A 20,681-nucleotide genomic window follows, 5' to 3' on the forward strand; every position below is an offset into this window, starting at 1 on the left:
TCGACCAAGCACCCTGCGCACCAGGGACACATGCTCGGCGCGTGTAGCGGAGTATATCAGAATGTCATCAATATACACCCTGCCCGTGCAGGTCCCTGAAAATCTTGTCTACAAAGGCTTGGAAGAGTGATGGAGCATTCATCAACCGTACGGCATGACGAGGTACTCATAATGCCCTGAGGTCGTACTGAACGCCGTCTTCCACTCGTCTCCCTCCCGGATACGCACCAGGTTGTAAGCGCTCCTGAGATCTAGTTTGGTGAAGAAGCGCGCCCCGTGCATTGACTAAATCGGCATGGCGATAAGAGGTAGCGGGTAACTGTACCTCACCGTGATCTGATTTAGGCCTCGGTAGTCAATACACGGGCGCAGACCTCCCTCCTTCAAAAAAAAAAGAAACTCGAGGAGGCGGGTGAAGTGGAGGACCGAATGTACCCCTGACGCAGGGATTCGGAGACATATGTTTCCATAGCCTCCGTCTCCGCCTGTGAGAGGGGATTCACGTGACTCCTGGGAAGTGCAGTGTCTACCAGGAGATTTATCGCACAATCGCCCCGTCGATGGGGTGGTTATTGAGTCGCCTTCTTTTTGGAGAAGGCGAGAGCCAAATCGGCATATTCAGGGGGAATGCGCACGGTGGAGGCCTGGTCTGGACTTTCCACCGTAGTAGCACCAACGGAAACCCCTAAACACCTCCCCGAGCACTCTCGAAACTCCTAAACCCCTCCCCGAGCACTCTCGCGACCACCTCGTGAGAGCCCTCCGTTGCCAAGAAACAGTGGGGTCATGACAAGCTAACCAGGGTAGTCCTAGCACCATGGGAAACGCAGGAGAGTCAATGAGGAAGAGACTGATTCTCTCCTTGTGACCCCCCTGCGTCACCATACCCAGAGGAGCGGTGGCCTCCCTAATCAACCCTGACCCTAATGGTCGACTGTCTAAAGCGTGAACGGGGAAGGGCACAGCCACTGGAACAATGGGGATCCCTAAACTAAGGGCGAACGATCTGCCTATAAAATTCCCAGCAGCGCCTGAATAGACGAGCGTCTTATGCTGGGAATGCAGGGACAACTCAGGAAAAGAAACATACAAACACGTGTGCAACTGAGGGTTCTGGGTGAGAATGGTGCCGGCTCACCTGGGATGACGCCAGAACGCCCTGCCTGCTGCCTCGATCCCCAGAGGAACCAACCCGGCACCGACCGGCAGTGTGACCTCTGCAGCCACAGATGGTGCACGAGCCGGAACCTCCTCTAGTCTCCCTACGTACAGCACCTCCCAGCTCCATGGGCACCGGAGCAGCGGTGCTGGGGGATGGAACCGACAGAACCCGATCTGGACGTCCAGCAGGTTATCCAGCCGAATGGACAGGTCCACCAGCTGGTCGAAGGTGAGGGTGGTGTCCCTGCTGGCCAACTCCCGATGGACGTCCTCGTGCAAACTGCAGCGATAGTGGTCGATCAGGGCCCTATTGTTCCATCCCGCGGCCAGGGTCCGAAAATCCATGGCGAACTCCTGTGCGCTCCTCGTCCCCTGCCTCAGATGGAAGAGACGTTCACCCGCCGCTCTACCCTCGGGTGGATGGTCGAAGACTGCTCGGAAGCGGCGGGTGAAATCCTTGAAATGGTCCAGCGCCGCATCTCCTTCTCCCCACACGGCGTTGGCCCACTCCAAGGCTTTCCCAGAGAGGCACGAGACGAGGGCGGACACCTTCTCACGACCTGAAGGAGCCGGGTGGACGATTGCCAGGTAGAGGTCGAGCTGCAACAGGAATCCCTGGCAGCGTGCAGCTGTCCCGTCATACTCCCGGGGAAGGGCGAGACAAATCCCACTGGGACCGGGTGAGGGGGGGCGAGTAGTGGAGACCCTGGTTGTGCTGGTGGAGGCGCTGGAGGAACTCTCTGTCCCTCCCAGCGGTCCATAGTTTGGACAACGCTGTCCATGGCGGCGCCGAGATGGAGCATCGCCGCATGCTCCCAGACGCGCTCCTCCACCCCTATTCCAGGGGCACCTGCTCCTGCTGACTCCATATGTCGGTGTGGGATTCTGTAGCGGGGTGCGTAATTGGCGGCAGTGAAGTCAGGCGCAGGAGAGCAGAACTGGGTAATAACCGGAGATTTATTAAGCAAAACCAATGGCATCCAGAACAACAAGATAAATGGGCACAGAAATAACCCGTTGTGCGCTCACGGGGAACTTGCACAAGCACTACAATAAACAATCCCACACAAAGACATGGGGGGAACAGAGGGTTAAATACACAACAAGTAATGAGGGAATTGAAACCAGGTGTGAGGAAAAACAAGACAAAACACATGGAAAATGGATCGACGATGGCTAGAAGACCGGCGACGCCGAGCGCCGCCCGAACAAGGAGAGGACCCAACTTTGGCAGAAGTCGTGACAATACCATAGTATACTATAGTATTTAAAAAAAAAAAATGTTTGTCTGTTATCTCATGCAGGTTGGACTCCTCTTCACGAGGCCGTGTCCCACGGTCACTATGAGATCACTAAGTACCTGATCCAGGCAGGAGCTCTGGTCAACTGTACTGGAGACAATGGAACCACACCTCTACTTGATGCTGTAGAGCAGGAAGACCTGCAGGTACATATATGTCTGTGTGTGTGTCACTATAAACCACTTCCACCTACATCCAAATAAAGTACAGAATCACTAATGGCCTTTAGCACCCAGACTAGTTTCATGTATGCATGTTTGTGTGAAAGAGAAAGACTGAGAAATTGTGTGCATGTGTGAGAGAATTTGTGTATGTGTGCTTTAGAGCTGGGCAATACTGGCAAAAATCCATATCACAATAAATTGACTGAATTATTATTGTTATTATCGCGATAAAAATAAATTAAACGATAAGATTCATAAAACTTCTATTACTGCTTTGAATGTTGTATCTATCAATTGTCCTATTAACAATCACCCATATTAGCAAACATTTATCATTTCAAACGTCACATTTCTCTATTAGGACCATATTCATAGGTTGCACCTCCGGCACTCGGTCGCGTCATGTCGTTGTTATGAACGTTCTCAAGCCTCCCTTTACCAGCCGTGCATTAGTGATGCCCTGAAGTCATGATAAGCTCAGTCATTCTGGACGGAGGCTAACGACTGTTTAAAATAAATTACACTAATAGTGCTTGTCAATACTATGACATTACTAACATAGTCAAATATTTAGTAGGAAACAACTTTGCCAGCAGATCACCGACCATTTCGAATCCCACCGTACCTTCTCCACTAATATAATTTACAGCCAATCTGTAAATAGCACACCCAACTACCTCATCCCGATATTATTACTTACTCTCTTGCTCTTTTGCACCCCAGTATCTCTACTTGCACAATATCATCTGCACATCTATCACTCCAGTGTTAATGCTAAATTGTAATTATTTCACCTATATGGCCTATTTATTGCCTACCTGCCTACTTTTCTACATTTGCACACATGCGTTTGTTTATGTGTAACTCTTTGTTGTTTTTGTCCCACTGCATTGCTTTATTTTGGCCAGGTCGCAGTTGTAAATGAGAACTTGTTCTCAACTGGCCTACCTGGTTAAATAAGAAATAAAAATAATAATGTCGTCAAATTTACTTTAGACAGATGGCAATGTGTCATTAGCTAGCAAAGTTAGTAAAACTAATTGCTAGCAATGCTAACTTTAGTTAGCTAAAATCTGTTGTACTCCCTTCAATCTTAGCTAACTAGCTAACGTTACAAAACATGCAACCCATGAACGTGACGAAACATGCAACCCATGAATTGGTTATTTATTGTAATGAACGATATCAGCAAAATGTTCACGATAAGGGGTCAGTTTGGTCAGTGTCAAAAAAATGTAGTTTATCGGCCCAGCTCTGTGTTTGCACATGTGAGTGTTACCTCTGTAAATGCATACTAGGTCAGCTGTGTTTTGCTTTGTGTGTCCCAGATAGCAGAGTTGCTGTTGAGGCATGGGGCAGACCCTCTACTGAAGAACAACGACGGACAGACAGCCTATAGCAACACCACAGAACCCTGTCTGATTAAACTCATGGAGAAAAACATCCCCAATAACAAGAGAAAGGCACTAGCAGGTCTGAACCTGTCCATAACCAAAGACATGTTATTCTGTTGTTTCTTTGGTTTAGGTTTCTACCAAATGTTTTGCTGTTGTCTATATTATTTCATGGTAAAGCTATATTGTTCTAGGCTTGGGTGAGTTTCCTAAAAGCTTTGTAACGCTGTCATTTTTGGTCCAGTGACAAGGTGATCTTAGTCCTACAAAGCCTCCAGGAAACTCACCCCTGTCCTGTTCTGTTCTGTTCTGTTCTGTTTTGCCTAGTACCAACTAAACGACCGGCAGACTCGTCCCAACTCAGCCCGTCCCAAAGTGGAACAGGGAGGAAGCTCAGGAGGTTACCAGTTCAGGCAGATCAGACCAGCACTGACCAGGAGAGATATCAGCAGAGATGCACAACAACCAGGTCTGAAACCTGCAACACAGACCAGCAGAGACGTGCAACAACCAGGTCTGAAACCTGCAACACAGACCAGCAGACGCGCGCAACAACCAGGTCTGAAACCTGCAACACAGACCAGCAGAGACACGCAACAACCAGGTCTGAAACCAGCAATACTGACCAGCAGAGACGCACAACAACCAGGTCTGAAACCTGCAACACAGACCAGCAGAGACACGCAACAACCAGGTCTGAAACCAGCAACACTGACCAGCAGAAACGCACAACAACCAGGTCTGAAACCTGCAACACAGACCAGCAGAGACGCGCAACAACCAGGTCTGAAACCAGCAACACTGACCAGCAGAGACTCACACCAACCAGGTCTGAAACCAGCAACACTGACCAGAGATGCACAACAACCAGGTCTGAAACCAGCAACACTGACCAGCAGAGATGCACACCAACCAGGTCTGAAACCAGCAACACTGACCAGCAGAGATGCACACCAACCACGTCTGAAACCAGCAACACTGAGCAGCAGAGATGCACAACAACCAGGTCTGAAACCTGCAACACTGACCAGCAGAGATGCACACCAACCAGGTCTGAAACCTGCAACACTGACCAGCAGAGAGACACAACAACCAGATCTGAAACCTGCAACACTGACCAGCAGAGACGCACAACAACCAGGTCTGAAACCTACAACACTGACCAGCAGAGATGCGCAACAACCAGGTCTGAAACCAGCAACACTGACCAGCAGAGATGCACAACAACCAGGTCTGAAACCTGCAACACTGAGCAGCAGAGAGACACAACAACCTCTACTAAAGGTATTTGAACCAGGTGTCTGCGTGTCTCTGTGAAAACTGTCATGTCTATGTATGGGCTGTAGTGATGTATGGGCTGTAGTGATGTAGGGCTGTTGGGCTGTAGTTCTGCTGTAGTGATGTAGGGCTGTAGTGATGTAGGGCTGTAGTGTTGTTGGGCTGTAGTTCTGCTGTAGTGATGTAGGGCTGTAGAATGTATGGGCTGTAGTGTTGTTGGGCTGTAGCAGTGGTGTAAAGTACTTTAGTAAAAATACTTTTAAGTAATACTTATCTCGTTTTTCGGGGTATCTGTACTTTACTTTACTATTTATATTTTTGACAACTTTTACTCCACTACATTCCTAAAAAAAATAATGTATTTACGTTTTCCCTGACACCCAAAAGTACTCGTTACATTTTGAATGCTTAGCAGGACAGGAAAAAGGTCCAATTCACACACTTATCAAGAGAATATCCCTGGTCGTTCCTATTGTCTCTGATCTGATGGACTCACTAAACACAAATGCTTTGTTTGTAAATTACGTCTGAGTGTTGAGCTGTGACCCTGGCTATCTGTAAATTAAAAAAATCAAGAAAATTGTGTCGTCGGGTTTGCTTAATGTAAGACATTTTAAATGATTTATACTTTTACTTTTGATACTTAAGTACATTTAAAACCAACTAGACTTTTACTCAAGTAGGATTTTACTGGGTAACTTTTACTTGAGTAACTTTCTATGAAGGTATCTTTACTTTTACTCAAGTATGACAATTGGGTACTTTTTCCACAACTGGGCTGTAGTGATGTAGGGCTGTAGTGATGTAGGGCTGTAGTGATGTAGGGCTGCTGTAGTGATGTAGGGCTGCTGTAGTGATGTAGGGCTGCTGTAGTGATGTAGGGCTGCTGTAGGGATGTAGGGATATAGGGCTGTAGTGATGTAGTGCTGTAGTGATGTAGGGCTGCTGTAGTGATGTAGGGCTGCTGTAGTGATGTAGGGCTGCTGTAGTGATGTAGGGCTGCTGTAGTGATGTAGGGCTGCTGTAGTGATGTAGGGCTGCTGTAGTGATGTAGGGCTGCTGTAGTGATTTAGTGACGTAGGGCTGCTGTAGTGATGTAGGGCTGCTGTAGTGATGTACGGCTGTTGGGCTGTAGTGATGTAGGGCTGTAGTGATGTAGGGATGTAGGTTGGACTGTATTGGTTGTAGGGCCGTTTCTATCACCTCCTGTCTCTCTCTAAGTCCAATACATATGAAGACTGGTTCTCATAGCCCCCTGTAGTACAGTCATGTACTCTTCCCTGTACTAGTCCCCATCATAGAACTAGCATTACTAGAACAGATATTCTTACCATTCTCCATTGAGTGTACCCACCAATCAAATCACTATTGGTCAGGCCTCCTGAGTGGCGCAGTGGTCTAAGGCACTAAAGATCTGTGCCACTAGAGATCCTGGCCGGCTCTGTCGTAGCCGGCCGCGACCGGGAGACCCATGGTTGCGGTGCACAATTGACCCAACATCGTCCGGGTTAGGGTGAGGGTTTGGCCAGCAGGGATGTCCTTGTCCCATCACGCTCTAGCGACTCCTGTGGCGGGCCGGGCGCGTGCGCGCTGACACGGTCGCCAGGGATATGGTGTTTCCTCCGACACATTGGTGTGGCTGGCTTCTGGGTTAAGCAGGCATTGTTTCAAGAAGCAGTGCGGCTTGGTTGGGTTGTGTTTCAGAGGGCCCTCGACCTTTGCCTCTCCCGAATCTGTACTGGAGTTGCAGCGATGAGACAAGACTGTAACTACCAATTGGATACCACGAAATTGGGGAGAACATTTAAAAAATATACAAAATAAGCTTGAAAAAAAATCAATATTGGTCAGGGCTTTGTCGTTTCTAGTGATTCGATTTCTATGGTCCCCATACAGACCTGGCCACCAGAAGAACCTCTCCTACTCCTCCTTACCCTCAACCAATCCCAGAGGTCCTGAGGAGAAGGAGTCCGCTCTATGTCCCCAACCCTGATCCAGAGGTACAAGGAGAGGACAGTGTTGCTATTAGTGACAGCGAGAGTGACGAGACCGTTGACTACACAGGAGAGGTTTTTAACATCTCGTCGGACGAAACAGAAGACTGGACTCATGAAACCACGCTGGAGTTCTACAGAGAGGGAGCTGTGAGGAGCAGGGAGGACTCTGGTTGAGCTGGGTTATAGCTTGTTGTGTTTTGTCTATGACATCACATTTGTTGTTGTTTCGTCTATGACATCACACTTGTTGTTGTGTTTTGTCTATGACATCACATTTGTTGTTGTATTTTGTCTATGACATCACATTTGTTGTCGTGTTTCATCTATTGTCCCAGTTGAAACTGTAGCAAAAACCTTTCTGTCTTGTGAATGTTGATCATATTGGATTCAAAGGTTTTTTAAATTAATTCAGTTTTATCTTGTGTTTAGTTTTTAAAGATTATGTGCATGTTTGTTGAGTATATTTTCTCCAAGTTATTTTTTCACAAAGAATACCTTTAAACATTTTTGATGTGTTAATATGTTTGTGACATTGGGATAATATATTGTATAATTTGTATTATTTTTTTGTAGAGTAGCTACAGTAGTAGCTGGTACAATTAAATAATTTTTTGTAAAAGTGTAACAAAGTATCTTATTTATTTGTAAGCTCACGTTCAACGTTTCTCCTTCTATTGTATCATAATACTTGTTCATGTTAAGAGATCATCCTGAAATTATAAAGTGCTAATTTGCTATTAAAGTTGACATGTTGCTTCGTCAAATGTTGGCCATTTTCTGCAGTTAAACACAACACTTGATACCTACAATGCTTAACCTTTTTCCCCACTCCTGAACGGCGGTGATAAATTGATTGTTGGACAGACTTATTATTAAGGTGTTCTGCACCATTTGAGATGCCCATCCCGTAGGGGTTTTTTGGTTCTACCAAACCATCAAACCATCAATTTTAATTAGGTGTTTTGTGCTCAGTTGCAGGGGTCTTGGGAGAGAAACAGGAGCCTCATGGTGATGGCTCTACTGGTCCAAACCGTCCACTACCTTCTGTCCAGGATGGGACGCGGTCTACAGCACCAGCTATGAAGAGGAACCTGGAGGACCAGGCAGAGGAAGAAGACTCGAGGCCTAATCACGGCATTTTATCAGACACATCCACACCTAGAAAAGTCATTAAACGCATCACCACCAAACGGAAGGATATCTTTGATTTGCTCCTGCAGAGCAACCCGTTCGACCTTGACAGTGTTTTATTGGCGGCCCAGACAGGAAAGGGTCAGGCGACAACAGGAAGTCTTCATGACTCTGTTGATTCGGTTGTGTTGAGAAGTCAAAGCGCAGGTTTCCTGCTGGAGACAGCAGATTTCAAAGGAAAAGAGGAAGGAAAGGAATGGAACACAGAAAAGCAGGAAATTACAAAATCCTCAGAGGAGCTAACTCTAGCTCAAGATGGGAATCTCTCCCAGCATACTGACCACTGCCAGAGAGAGGAGATCACTCTGGATAGGAATCTCTCCCAGCATACTGACCACTGCCAGAGAGAGGAGATCACTCTAGATAGGAATCTCTGCCAGAGAGAGGAGACTACTCTAGACAGGAATCTCTGCCAGCATACTGACCACTGCCAGAGAGAGGAGATCACTCTAGATAGGAATCTCTGCCAGCATACTGACCACTGCCAGAGAGAGGAGATCACTCTAGATAGGAATCTCTCCCAGCATACTGACCACTGCCAGAGAGAGGAGACTACTCTAGATAGGAATCTCTGCCAGAGAGAGGAGACTACTCTAGACAGGAATCTCTGCCAGAGAGAGGATATCACTCTAGACAGGAATCTCTCCCAGCATACTGACCACTGCCAGAGCCAGAGAGAGGAGATCACTCGAGATAGGAATCTCTCCCAGTATACTGACCACTGCCAGAGCCAGAGAGAGGAGATCACTCTAGATAGGAATCTCTCCCAGTATACTGACCACTGCCAGAGCCAGAGAGAGGAGATCACTCTAGGTAGGAATCTCTCCCAGCATACTGACCACTGCCAGAGAGAGGAGATCACTCTAGATAGGAATCTCTGCCAGAGAGAGGAGACTACTCTAGACAGGAATCTCTGCCAGAGAGAGGAGATTACTCTAGACAGGAATCTCTCCCAGCATACTGACCACTGCCAGAGCCAGAGAGAGGAGACTACTCTAGACATGAATCTCTGCCAGAGAGAGGAGACTACTCTAGATAGGAATCTCTCCCAGCATACTGACCACTGCCAGAGAGAGGAGATCACTCTAGATAGGAATCTTTCCCAGCATACTGACCACTGCCAGAGAGAGGAGATCACTCTAGATATGAATCTCTCCCAGCATACTGACCATTGTCAGAGCCAGAGAGAGGAGATCACTCTAGATAGGAATTTCTCCCAGCATACTGACCACTGCCAGAGAGAGGAGATCACTCTAGATAGGAATCTCTCCCAGCATACTGACCATTGTCAGAGCCAGAGAGAGGAGATCACTCTAGATAGGAATCTCTCCCAGCATACTGACCATTGCCAGAGAGAGGAGCTAACTCTAACTCAAGAGGGGCATCTTTCCCAGCATACTGACCACACATACGAAGCAGGGTTCAATCTAGGTGAATATTTCAATTTTAACCCAACAACGAGTGCTGACGGATACCAACACAATAACACTACCTGGGCAGAGGAAACCAGTCAAAACCCTGACCAGAATACATGTCCTGAAGCCTTAGTGCCGCTAGCTGGATTGGATGCCACAAGAAACAGCATCTCCACCGATAAGTCAAAGGTCACCCTCACCCACCGACCTGCTCGGCCAGAGATTGACCCCATGGACAACACCAGATCTGCGGTAGAGGTTGACCTTAGCCTAATGGACCAGGATGACACCTGCTGTACCCTTATAGACAACGTCTTACTTGTTGAACACCTGTCCCTGTCCAAAGCACCTGTCCCTTTGGAAACCACCGATGCGGTGAATGCCTGTGTGGCTGGGACATCATCTCCATATATTGATGATCAGTGTAAGCTAGACAATGGTCTCCTGTCCAAGGAAGACTTGGAGGAGCAGTGTAGCGTGTCTCTTCTTCTGCCTCATTCAGACGTTACAACAACAATACACCTGGATGTCACAAGACAAGCTTCAATTGTTGACGAGAAGCAGACACAACCAGTAGAGGCACCATCAGCGATGAAGGATGATAATGATGAATATCTTGGCTCTTGCAACACTAGCTCACCATCTCTCCTAGTGGCTGAGGAGCTCCACGGCACTGTGGGGATATCAGAATGTGCAGAGACCAATATCGATACACTGTTTATGCAGAGAGCAAGTCAAATCCCCAAAGCTTCTCCCATTGGATCAGATGTTGGTTTAAAAGCCAACCTGCTAAAATGCACTGGTCTCCATCTCCAGCTGATTGGAGACAGACTGGAGAGAGAGACCACGGCTGCTGTGACTGGTAGAGATGGTGAGAGATGTCATATTGATGGTGGACATCGTGAGGGAGGCTCTGTAACACACAGAGAGTCTAGAGACCCGGATGCTTCTTCTACTGACAAGACTTTGTATTCGGACAATAAAGACAATGGTGCTGACAGCTTCGTTGACTCTGACTGCACCGTGGTCTCTGAGCTGGACCAAGCAGAGACAAAGAACAATGATCTGGGACAAGTTCAAAAGGAGGAGGTGGAAAAAGCTCATGTTCAACTTGATTCAGAAGCGACAATTGCTTCCGTCCAAGATCAAGTGAGAGAAGTAGAAAACCAAACCCCCGGGGCTGAAGTTGAGACTTTAGATACATTAATAGATTACTCTGAGGCGTGTGAGATTAATGGTAATGGATATACTACTACTGTAATGGAAGACTCCACTAGCCTGTTACCCGCTTTAGATAGCTGCCAAGCTAAAGACGGTGTGAAGGAAGATGAACCAGAGATGAACACTATGCAAAGTGATACGGGCAGCGCCAAACAGCACAACAGCTGTAGTCAACACAAGAGGAAAGCCAAGAGCAGTAGAGCCAGACCTGGCAAGAGGCAGGCCAAGCTGTTGTTGAAACCAAAGCCAAAGCCAAACCCTTGGGCATCGCAAAACATCAGTACTAGTTACACAACAGGTGGCGCTGATACCTCGTCTAGTTCAGGTATTGGAATATTGTATTTATGAATAGATTCACTTTTTCAACATTGTTCATTTGATTCATAAATACAGTCAGGTCCATATATTTTTGCACATTGACCAAGTTATTATTATTTTGGCTCTGTACAAATCCACACAATGGATTTGACTATCAAGGTTGAGATTAAAGTTAATTTGAGGATATTTACATCCAAATCGGGTGAACGGTGTAGGAATTACAGCACTTTTTATGTGGTCCCCACAATTTTAGGGGCTCAAAAAGTAATTGGACAAACTAACATGATCATAAATTAAATTGTGAGTTTTAATACTTAGTTGCAAATCCTTTGCAGTCAATGACTGCCTGAAGACTGGAACTCATAGACATCACCAGATGCTGTGTTTCTTCCCTGGTGATTCTCTGCCAGGCCTTTACTGCAGCTGTCTTCAGTTCCTGCTTGTTCTTGGGGCGTTTTGCCTTCAGCAAGTGAACTGCATGCTCAATTAGATTCAGGTCAAGTAATTGACTTGGCCATTGCAAAACATTCCAATTCTTTGTCTTAAAAAAGTATTGGGTTGCTTTCGCAGTATGTTTCGGGTCATTGTCCATCTGCACTGTGAAGTGCCGTCCAATGAGTTTTGAAGCATTTGGCTGAATCTGAGCAGATAATATAGCCCTAAACACTTCAGAATTCATCCTACTGCTTTTGTCAGCAGTCACATCATCAATAAATACAAGGGAACCAGCTCCATTGGCAGCCATACATGCCCATCCTATAACACTACCTCCACCATGCTTCACAGATGAGGTGGTATGCTTCGGATCATGAGCAGCTCCTTCCCTTCTCCATACTCTTCTCTTCCCATCATTCTGGTACAAGTTGATCTTTGTCTCGTCTGTCAATAGGATGTTGTTCCAGAACTGAACAGGCTTTTTTAGATGTTGTTTGACAAACTCTAATCTGGTCTTCCTGTTTTTGAGGCTTACCAGTGGTTTACATCTTGTGGTAAACCATCTTGGTCTTCTCTTGAATGTTGACTTTGACACAGATACGCCTACCTCCTTGATGGTTTTCTTGATCTGGCCAACTGTTGTGAAAGGGTTTTCTTCACCAGGGAAGAACAGTTGTTTTCCGTGGTCTTCCGGGCCTTTTGGTGTTCCTGAGCTCACCAGTACGTTGTTTCTTTTTAAGAATGTACCAAATAGTTGATTTGGGGCTCCCGAGTGGCGCAGCGGTCTAAGGCACTGCATCTCAGTGCTAGAGGCGTCACTACAGACCCTTGTTTTAGTCCAGGCTGTATCACACCCGGCAGTGATTGGGAGTCCCATAGGGCGGCGCACAATTGTCCCAGCGTCGTCCGGGTTAGGGTAGTTAAATAAATAAAATACATTTGGCCACACCTAATGGTTTTGCTATCTCTCTGATCGGTTTGTTTTGATTTTTCAGCCTAATGATGGCTTGCTTCACTGGCAGTGACAGCTGTTTGGCCTTCATATTGAGGGTTAAACAGCAACAGATTCCAAATGCAAATGTCACACTTGAAATCAACTCTAGACATTTTATCCGCTTACTTGTAAATTAACTAATGGGGGAATAACACACACTTGGCCATGGAACAGCTGAGCAGCAAATTACTTTTGGTCCCTTAAAAGAGGGGACCACATATAAAAAATGCTGTAATTCCTACACCGGTCACCTGATTTGGATGTAAATACCCTCAAATTAAAGCTGGAAGTCTGCTGAAAGTTGGCATACAGAGCCAAAATGATAATAACTTGGTCAATATCCAAATATGTATGGCAAACAGATAGTAAAATAAAATAGTAAATCAAATAGAACATCTTACATAATTCTTTGTCTATGACTTTCCCATTGTTGCCACCTTGATCAATCATATTTTATTTATATTTCGTACATATTTTATTTATATGCTCATCTTTCTATCAATGTTTTATCAGTAGGTCCCATGCCTGACACAAAGATTCCCTTGAGGAATCTCCACAAGAGAAACGGTATGGGAGAGAGCCACCTTCACCTGGCATGCAAGAAAGGAGACCTGGCTCTAGTGAGAGGCCTTCTGGAAGCAGGCCTAAATGTCAATCAGATAGATCACGCAGGTTTGTAACAGACCAGACTATATTGTGCTACCAAGCAAAAAGGCAGTAACTGCTCATAGCGTGGAACTGATAAATATGGCTTTTATTTACCTTGGTTTCACAGTTACTGCTAACATGACCCCCGTTTTCTCCAAAACAATACAGTAGAGGCAGGATACTTGTCCACATGATTAAGCATGTATTTAATGTAGCAAAAAATGACATTAACTCATTTTTGACCAAATTAGTAATTACTGCCTTTTTGCTTGGTAGGGCAGTATAGACTATTTCATTTTTATTCACCTTTATTTTTAGCAGGGTGTCATTGAAACCAAGTCCTTTTTTTTTCTTCTTCAAATGAGCCCTGCACACTACAAACACACATCAATAGAAAACTATCAAAATAAAATATTACATTTACAAAACATATCTGGTCAGATCCATGGTTGCTTTCATTCCCCAGTACAGTACTTAAAATGTACAACCTTTTCATATAAAATCAGACTGATCCCCAGCATATCCCCAATATTTTGGGGGGAAACCAGTCCTCTTTTACGATTGTTTTAGCGTTGTGTCTTTCTCTATGTCCATTAGTTACACAATCCTTTTATGCTTTTATCACTGTTTGTAAATGACAACGAATGCTTATAATGCATCGTAACCTGCCTTGTGTGTGTGTGTGTGTGTGTGTGTGTGTGTGTGTGTGTGTGCCAGGCTGGACGGCGCTGCATGAGGCCAGTGCTGCAGGCTCCGAGGCTGTGGTCAAGGAGCTACTGCAGGCTGGGGCTGATGTTACCAGTAGAGGTCTGGAGGGCCTCGCTCCTCTACATGATGCTGCTGCCTCAGGACACTACAAGGTACACTACATACTCTGATTGATACGATTGACCGACTTTAGTGACTCACTCACGTTGATTATGATGTACTGACACTTGGATGTGTATTGTATGCCTGTTGAGAATCAAACACCAAGTTATTCCCAACTTCATGTCTGAATATATAGTGCCCTTTATTTTTGTGAATTGTGTGTTTTTCATCAACATTTCTATCAATATTGTTTGATAATGTGAGGCTGAAATGTCGTCCCCCCCGCGTTGAGACCCTCAGGTAGCGCAGCTCCTTCTCCAGTATGGCGCAAACCCCCGAGACAAAAACGCTCTGGGCCAGACCGCTGTAGACCTAGCCTGCCACGACGACATCAAACAACTCCTCTCCACATTCCCAGGCCCTTTTGTCCAACGTGAGCAGCCTAGCGATGCACCTAAACACAAGTATGGGTAGCTGCAGCCCAATATGCTGAACAGAGTATGGGCCCGTGTGTGTGTCGATAGAAGTGGGTGTATGGAAAGCGAATCAACTAATTGGGCAGATTTGTTGCCACTCAAGACAGTTTTGCGTTGCTGATCGGGTTGCACGACAAGTCAATAAGCCAGCAACCAGTGCACCGGTGAGACCTGAGATCTGACCTTAATACCCAGTAGGAAGCTTCTGTTAAAAAGAAAAATGTTATTGCAACCTCTTTGCAATAAGGAATTGAGACCAAAAGCTCAAGAGAAGTTTCAAGTGTTTAATACCAAGGATACAGTCAGTTGAGTGCATACATTTAGAAAGATCACAACACATTTTATACTCTTCCCTTGTAGGCGTCACCTCCCCAGCTAAACATTTTATGACCCCAATGAGTTTCCCTCCTTTTCCCTGTGGAATGTCCATGGTCCTCTCTTTGTTTAGCCAGATGTCAGAATCACAACCCCTCCATCTTCTGTTCTGGGCCTGACCCTGCTCTCTGATCCCAGGCAATTTCCTCTTATCTGATTAGGTCAACCTTTTTAAATTAGCATCCACACAGTTTCATGGACTAAACTCCATTAATACTCACAGTAATCATTCACTAAACAGGATACAAACAAACTACAGTTTAACATGAAACGTGTTACATTTTAACAGAATCCATCACTACCTACCTGGTAGCACGGTCATGTGGCCGGCGGTAGCTAACGTGACCATGTTTTTCCCTCCCATGATTTTATTTCAAGTAAGACAGCAGCCTACACAATAAATAATTAATATTGTTAACCATCCAGATGTCACTTTGACACATGCACAGTCTACTCAAACGGCAACAACACAGGGACACAGTGCCATATGCTCCCGCTTGACAAGCACTACTGTCCGGCAATGGCGTGGGAAGTAGCTACCTAGTATCAGGGTGATGGTCACAGTAAGCACACAATGCATGAAGCAACAGTTCACCCATCATCAGTGCTTTAAATTAAAAAAGTAAAAAATATCTTCAGTTTTATAACTGAAAATGTAAGATTATTTGTGTAAAATCGAACAGTGAAATGCGACTCAGACTCATCCAGTAGTCCCAATCTCTCGTGGTATGCTAGCTCTATGTAATGTCTGGTAGCGGAAGAAAAAGAACCCGCATCTTAACAAAACCGTCTAACCCAGGGTTTCCCAAACTAGGGCCTGGGGCCCCCATGTTTTGTTTTAGGCCCTAGCACTACACAGCTGATTCAAATAATCAAAGCTCTGTCAAAGGACAGAGTTTGGGAAACCCTGGTCTAAGCAGAGCGCTTTCGACACACCCACTGCTATCCACACATCCATTACTTTCCTTTCGACACACCCACTCGCCCATAATCCGGTCACCATGATGAGCAGCAGCTACACCCTTCTCTGTAACCAAGGTACATAACATTCATCTTTTGCAGACCTGGTTTCAAATACTATTTGAAATCATTTCAAATACTGTAGCTGCGCTTGATTGAGCTTGCCTATTGCAATGAAACCAATAGAATGATTTCAAATAGTATTTGAACCCAGGTGTGTAAGAGGCACATTCCCAGCCTGCCTCTCCTGAGATATTTATAGTACAGGCCACGATGCTGCAATATTGATTAGAGGGTACGTTGACGAAAGTTCAATGGGATATTTTTAGGCCTCAGATTGACAGGCCGGAAGTGCTTTTTTAAAAATCCTATTCGGCTGTTACTGTCCAGATTTACGCATTTGTTATCAGTTGTCAAAATTGACAACATCACTTTTTTGATCATAAATATAAAATAGATTTTAGATGAGACATGGATGCACAACACTCTTTACAACATGTACATAAAGAGCAGGGTTGGGGTCAAATGAGGTCAGTCTATTCAGGAAGTTATTGGAATTTAAAATGTAAATCATTTTGAGTATTGAGAAGTCATCGAAAATGTATTTTTTAAAAACATTTTACAATAATTAAGTAACAATGTCAGTTTACTTTTTGTATTGACTGTCTTCATTTTGAATTGACCCTGATAAAGAGACATAGTGTTAGCTGCAACTCTTAACAATATCAGTTGTCCATGACCTGAGAGAATGTGGTATGTATTCATTCAGGAAGTTCTGCGCCCTCTGAGAGGCCCTCTGAGCGTTGTGGTGTCTCTAGGTCTGTGTCTGAGGGTCGCAGCAGAAGGAAGCCAGTTGTCCCAGCCCATCTCTGCTGTGAAGGCGACTGGGAAAGGCACAAAGCCAGACACACAGGTGTCAGGGATACAGACAGAGACGGACAGCCAGGAGACGGAGAACGAGACAGGCAGCCTGGTGACATTCAGCCCAGACAGAAAGACAGCACCACTGAGACAGTAAAAGCTAAATACAGTACACACCTCTGAAAGTTGGGGAATAAATACTAGTTTAACATTAGAGTTAGTTCTTTAGGAATTTCTTTGAGAGAAAAAGAGAATATTTGAACGAGTACAACATGTTTTAATGTAAGAATTATCTAGCATTGGGTTGGATTCTGTGTCTAGTCTAGTCAAATCAAAGTTTATTGGTTGTGCACACAGTTTAGCAGATTTTATAGTGCTTGAAGCCAAATACTTATGTTACTAGCTCCTTACAATGCAGTAAAATGTCAACAAATACACAAATAATCAAAATTAAAAATAAATAAAACATCTTCAAATGTCAGAATGAATCCAATTAACCCACATGGCACTGTAACAGTAATCCAAATGCAATTTAGTCAGCTTAAAATTAGTCATTAGAAAATATTGGAACATTGATATGTATAATAAGATCCCCTTTTATGTTCTTTCTCTAGCTGTATCCCTCTGAAGCTATCACTACGGCTCTGGAGGATGTGGAGCGAAAACAAGAGGAAATGTCAACCTGGAAATTAAATAAGTCAGAGGATGCAGGTAAAACAGCCGAAGGCAAACTTAAGGAGGCTTGACAATGACGCAGATACACTTTCATTGAGTATTGGCTTGAAATCACACACCACAAGGATTGAATAGTCCTTCAAAATGTTCTCTCACACAAACCTCTCCTGATATGTCTATTTTATGTTTATTCAACAACAGTTCTGGCGGGAAAACAGGGCTCATATCCACAAAACGCCATAAGTGATAATAATAGATACATTTTACTCTCATAGGTACAAAGAAAAGCTATACATGAAGCCTCTTTATTCATAAGAGTCCACTAAGGTCAACAGATATTTAGGAGTCCTCATGAGCTGTCCTCATCATTTCAGAGTGACCAGCAGCTGTCTGGATAATAGAACAATGTAGTGAGTCAGTGGGTCCTGCTCCACATGCAGCTGTCTGGATAATAGAACAATGTAGTGAGTCAGTGGTTCCTGCTCCACATGCAGCTGTCTGGATAATAGAACAATGTAGTGAGTCAGTGGGTCCTGCTCCACATGCAGCTGTCTGGATAATAGAACAATGTAGTGAGTCAGTGGTTCAGTGGTAAAAAAATATGCATGCCAACATATTAGGCAATTGAGAGTAGGCAAAGGGATGGTGTCAGGCGACAATTATTTCAAATGTTTTACCATTGCAACATTTGATGTACAGTCACATTCACCGTGGTTCTCTGGAGTGTTGGTTATTCCACATACTTGTTACAATGTCAATGAGCGACATCACTATATTTCCTTTGCGCTACCTCAAACTGTCGTGATTATCAGCTGAGATAAACTTTTTAGGAGTTGATTTTACTCCTGGCTCAGAGTTTGTCAGAGCACTGGCTTAACATCACCCCAAAACCTACGCTGAGCTGGGAGGTTTTTGTTGTTGTAAAACAGGTTTTAACATGATTCCTAAGAACTTTTCTCTGACACCTCACCTACTCATTTGTTTAAATTTCCCTGTAGACAAATTGACGATGGCGCTATCAGAGATCCAGAGTGTTCTGAATGTTGTGCTGGAGAAGCAGCAGGCAGAGAAAGATGACCTCACCAAGAAGTACAGGTCTGGAAACAACACTGCTTCCTATTGCTTCACAACATCTTGAGTTTCAAGTTTATCACGTTTTGTATACACACCCCATCCACACACACACACCCCATCCACACACACACACCCCACCCACACATGCCAGCATCCTGAGTGTGATGTTTATCAAGCTCTGCTGTGTGACTCAGCTTATTGGTGAGTCAGTGACTAAAGAAAACAGTGGGGTGCATAGAATTAAAAAACAGAAAGGGTGACCACCTTGTCGTACGAAAGCATTTTGCAAAGCTTAAACCTCATCATTAATAATTCTTAATTATGAAACCTCATTATAAAACCTCATATGTTGCGGCGTCACTACAGCCTGGGGTTCGATCCCACAAACGGCTGTGAACGGGAGTCCCATAGGGTGGCACACAATTGGCCCAGCGTCGTCCAGGTTAGGGGAGGGTTTGGCCGGGGGGGGCTTTACTTGGCTCATCGCGCTCTAGCGACTCCTTGTGGCGGGCCGGGCGCCTGCAGGCTGACTCTGGTCATCAGTTGAACGGTGATTCCTCCGACACATTGGTGGAGCTGGCTTCCAGGTTAAGCGAGCGGGTGGTAAGAAGTGAAGTTTGGTGGGTCATGTTTTGGAGGAAGCATGATTCGACCTGCTGCTCCAGTTTCAACTGTTCTGCCTGCGGCTATGGAACCCTGACCTGTTCACCGGACGTGCTTGTTGCACCCTCGACAACTACTATGATTATTATTATTTGACCATGCTGGTCATTTATGAACATTTTAACATTTTAACATCTTGACCATGTTCTGTTATAATATCCACCCTGCACAGCCAGAAGAGGACTGGCCACCCCTCATAGCCTGGTTCCTCTCTAGGTTTCTTCCTAGGTTTTTGTTTTTCCTAGCCACCGTGCTTCTTTCACATGCTTTGCTTGCTGTTTGGGGTTTTAGGCTGGGTTTCTGTACAGCACTTTGAGATATCAGCTGATGTACGAAGGGCTATATAAAAAGAAATTTGATTGAAAATTTGATTGACCTTCGCCTCTCGCGAGCCTGTTGGGGAGATGCAGCGATGAGACAAGATCGTTATCACGAAAATGGGGAGGGGGGGGGAAAAAATAAATAAATAAAACTCATTATAAAAACCTCATTATTAAAACATTAAATCTCATTATAATCTGGCAGCGTGATTTAATTTGAAACTTTTCTTCAACAATGTGCGTTATAAAGAGGCAGCTAGATGGTGAAGCGTGATTCATCCCTCCAGAGAACGTGTTTCCACTGCTCCAGAGTCCAATGCCAGCGAGTTTTACACCACTCCAGCCAGCGCTTGGTATTGAGCATGGTGATTTTAGGCTTGTGTGCGGTTGCTCGGCCATGGAAACCCAATTCATGAAGCTCCCGACAAACAGTTATTGTGCTGTCGTTGCTTCCAGAGGCAGTTAGGAACTCAGTAGGAAGTGTTTCAAACGAGGACATACTATTTTTACTCACTTCAGCAACTGGTGGTCCTGTTCGGCTGAGACATTGTTGCTCCTAGTTTCCACTTCACAATAACAGCACTTACAGTTGACCGGGGTAGTTCTAGCAGGGCAGAAATTTGACTAACTGACTTGTTGGAAAGGTGGCATCCTACGACGGTGCCACGTTGAAAGTCTCTGAGCTCTTCAGTAAGACCATTCTACTGCCAATGTTTGTCTATGGAGCATGGCTGCGTGGTTGATTTTCAGCCACACCTGTCAGCAGGTGTGGCTGAAATAGCCAAATCCACTAATTTGAAGGGGTGTCCACATACTTTTGTATATATAGTGTATCTCTGTGGGGGTCAACATGTATTAGGGTCACAGTACTGTAAAGGTTATTATGAGTTATGAGTTTATTATGGGAAGAGTTGAGCATCTCTCGTAAGGTTAGATACATTCCTAAAATA

The 20,681-nt window shown here is 45.0% G+C and overlaps 1 protein-coding gene across 3 annotated transcripts in view; it reads left to right on the plus strand.

Annotated features, from left to right (window-relative positions):
• LOC106570830 (uncharacterized) overlaps positions 1–20,681 on the plus strand; it is a 103,732-nt gene that overhangs the window by 27,067 nt on the left and 55,984 nt on the right. For 2 of the 3 annotated variants that reach the window (XR_006759097.1, XM_045695346.1), the window contains exons 9-18: positions 2,466–2,608; positions 3,955–4,099; positions 4,348–5,304; positions 8,268–11,447; positions 13,383–13,541; positions 14,235–14,377; positions 14,628–14,760; positions 16,908–17,152; positions 17,614–17,710; positions 18,673–18,769. Coding sequence is in view for 1 of the 3 variants with exons in the window: in XM_045695346.1 (XP_045551302.1) it covers positions 2,466–2,608; positions 3,955–4,099; positions 4,348–5,304; positions 8,268–11,447; positions 13,383–13,541; positions 14,235–14,377; positions 14,628–14,760; positions 16,908–17,152; positions 17,614–17,710; positions 18,673–18,769 (5,299 nt within the window). In the remaining 2 variants the exon portion in view is untranslated. The remainder of the gene's footprint in view (positions 1–2,465; positions 2,609–3,954; positions 4,100–4,347; positions 5,305–8,267; positions 11,448–13,382; positions 13,542–14,234; positions 14,378–14,627; positions 14,761–16,907; positions 17,153–17,613; positions 17,711–18,672; positions 18,770–20,681) is intronic. The other variant, XR_006759098.1, reaches the window with a different exon arrangement.

This window comes from Salmo salar, chromosome ssa15, assembly GCF_905237065.1.
Source record: "Salmo salar chromosome ssa15, Ssal_v3.1, whole genome shotgun sequence".
Taxonomy (NCBI): domain Eukaryota; kingdom Metazoa; phylum Chordata; class Actinopteri; order Salmoniformes; family Salmonidae; genus Salmo; species Salmo salar.